The 1,980-nt window shown below is 72.8% G+C and overlaps 1 protein-coding gene across 1 annotated transcript in view; it reads right to left on the bottom strand.

The window, feature by feature from the left end:
* PDXK (pyridoxal (pyridoxine, vitamin B6) kinase) overlaps positions 1-1,980 on the bottom strand; it is a 9,954-nt gene that overhangs the window by 2,717 nt on the left and 5,257 nt on the right. Inside the window, exons 7-10 of the mRNA XM_012731129.1 lie at positions 1,885-1,970; positions 1,309-1,354; positions 727-838; positions 4-235 (exon numbers count right to left, since the gene is read on the bottom strand). Coding sequence (XP_012586583.1) covers positions 4-235; positions 727-838; positions 1,309-1,354; positions 1,885-1,970 — 476 coding nt within the window. The remainder of the gene's footprint in view (positions 1-3; positions 236-726; positions 839-1,308; positions 1,355-1,884; positions 1,971-1,980) is intronic.

Genomic DNA, 1,980 nt, shown 5'->3' with positions numbered 1-1,980 from the left:
CACCTGGGCTGCGAGGCACACGGACAGGACAGCCCCGAGGAGACCGGCCCATGGTCAGCTCTGATAGCGCACAGGGCGACAGGGCGGGCGCTGCTGACCTTGAGATTGTTGGGGTGCTTGTGTGTCCAAGCCAGCAGCATGGCCGCGAAGAGGTCACCGGTGCCCACGAAGACGGCGTCCACCCTGCGCATGTCCATGCGGATGCGCTGTGTCACCACCGAGCCCTCGGGGGTCCCTGGGGGCAGGACGCACATGACCAGGACTGGGGCCGAGAGGCCAGGGCCCGCGGCGGCCCGCGCCGTCCCCCGACCGTCCCCCATTCCTGTCCCAAGGGGCACGTGGCAGGCGGGAGCCCGGAGGCTGCTGCGGGTGCCTGTGGTCTGGAGCTGCAGAGTGGGGGCTGCCTGTGTCGGGGTGTGCAGGGCACGTGGGTCCCTGCATGAGCCCGGGGCAGCCGGGCGCCCGCCTCGGCTCACTTCCAGGTTGTGCGGAAGCAGCCTGCGTGGCACCCCACGCAGGCAGACTGTGGCCCAGCCGGGGCCTGCCCCAGCTGGCCGCTGCCTGAGCCCCGCCAGCACGAGCCTCCACAGCCCGGCCGGGGCACCCTGCTCCGGAGGCTGGGCGGACTCAGGACGTGGGCCCCGGGGTGGCTCCCTGCAGGGCCCCCCGCCCCGGGGAAGTCCGGGCCCACACGGCGCCGAGGCAGCAGGCCCACAAGGGACTCACGTGTCCGCTGGCTGCCCAGTGCGATCAGGTAGTCGCTGCCCCGAGGAGAGGGCAGGTCCGAGCTGGTGATGACCACCGTGTCGGGGCCCATGGAGTGCAGCACGTCCATCACCTGTGGGCAGCGGGCGTCAGCCACACAGGCCCCAGCCCACAGCAGGCGGGCGCTCCAGCGGGCGGGCGCTCTGGGCTGTGGTCCCTGGCCGCGGGGCCTCTGTCAGGGAACTGCTTTCCCCAGGGGGTGAGGGCTGACGCCCCCATCCCTGTGACCTGACGTTGGCAGGCCCGGCCCCCCAGGGCTGGCGCTGTGGTAGAGCGTCCTGGGGTACATGTGGCCCCAAGAGTGTGAACCCTCCTGGCAAGCGCTGCCAGACTGCTCGGGACGCGGCCTCCGGGGCTGCTGGGGCAGGCGCAGCCCCACGGGACCCCAGCCCTGCACACGTGTCCCACCGAGGGGACGGCACGGACTTCGGCCCCTCCCAGGGCCCGGCTGGCTGAGCCTGGTGTGGACAGGTGGGCGCCGACCGGGACGTGGGTGGGCACTGTCCCCCGCCAGGCCTCGTGGGCACCCAGAGGGCCACTTACCGCCAACGCCTCCTCCTGGCTGTGGATCTTCCGGCCACTCAGCAGCCTGGGAGAGAGCCGCGTGAGGCTGGCGCGGCCACACCCATGGGGTCCTCCCAGGCCCCGGGCCAGCAGGGCGCTGGTCAGCAAGCAACTCCGGCACGCCCGGGCCGTAGAGCCCCAAGCTGGGGCCAATGCCGCGTGTGAGTGTGTGGATGCGTGCCCCAGCCACCCTGCCCGCCATGGCTGGCGCCTCTCACGGCCCCACGGCACAGGGCCGGGCACCCCACCCTCCTACCGCGGAGACGCTGCCCGCCCGGCACCGGGGCCATGGGGCCTGGTCGGTGCCTTCGCTTGGCCGGGCCCCGGGCCCTGTGACGCTCACGCCGGCGGGGCCGGGGTATCCCCTGCGGACTCAGGGCGCAGCCTGGGGGCTCAGTTTTGGAGCCCCGGGCCTGGGCACCCCAACCCTGGACTCAGGGAGCCCCTCGTCCAAGGCTCGTGCTGTTCACGGACACGGCCGCCCCCCCCCACTGAGTCCTGCCGCTCCGTCCCAGGGGCTCCTGGGCAGCGTGGGGTGCCAGCTCGACCACTCACTCAGCCTCGAACTGGTTGGGGGTGATGATGTCCGCCACTGGCACGACCTTGTCCCTGTACACCGGCAGGAGGTCCTCGGGCACGTACTGCGGAGGC

This window comes from Condylura cristata, unplaced genomic scaffold, assembly GCF_000260355.1.
Source record: "Condylura cristata isolate star-nosed mole 26May11 unplaced genomic scaffold, ConCri1.0 scaffold00003, whole genome shotgun sequence".
NCBI lineage: Eukaryota > Metazoa > Chordata > Mammalia > Eulipotyphla > Talpidae > Condylura > Condylura cristata.
Note: the sequence above shows the minus strand (reverse complement) of the source record. Positions and strands in the feature narration are given on the sequence as shown.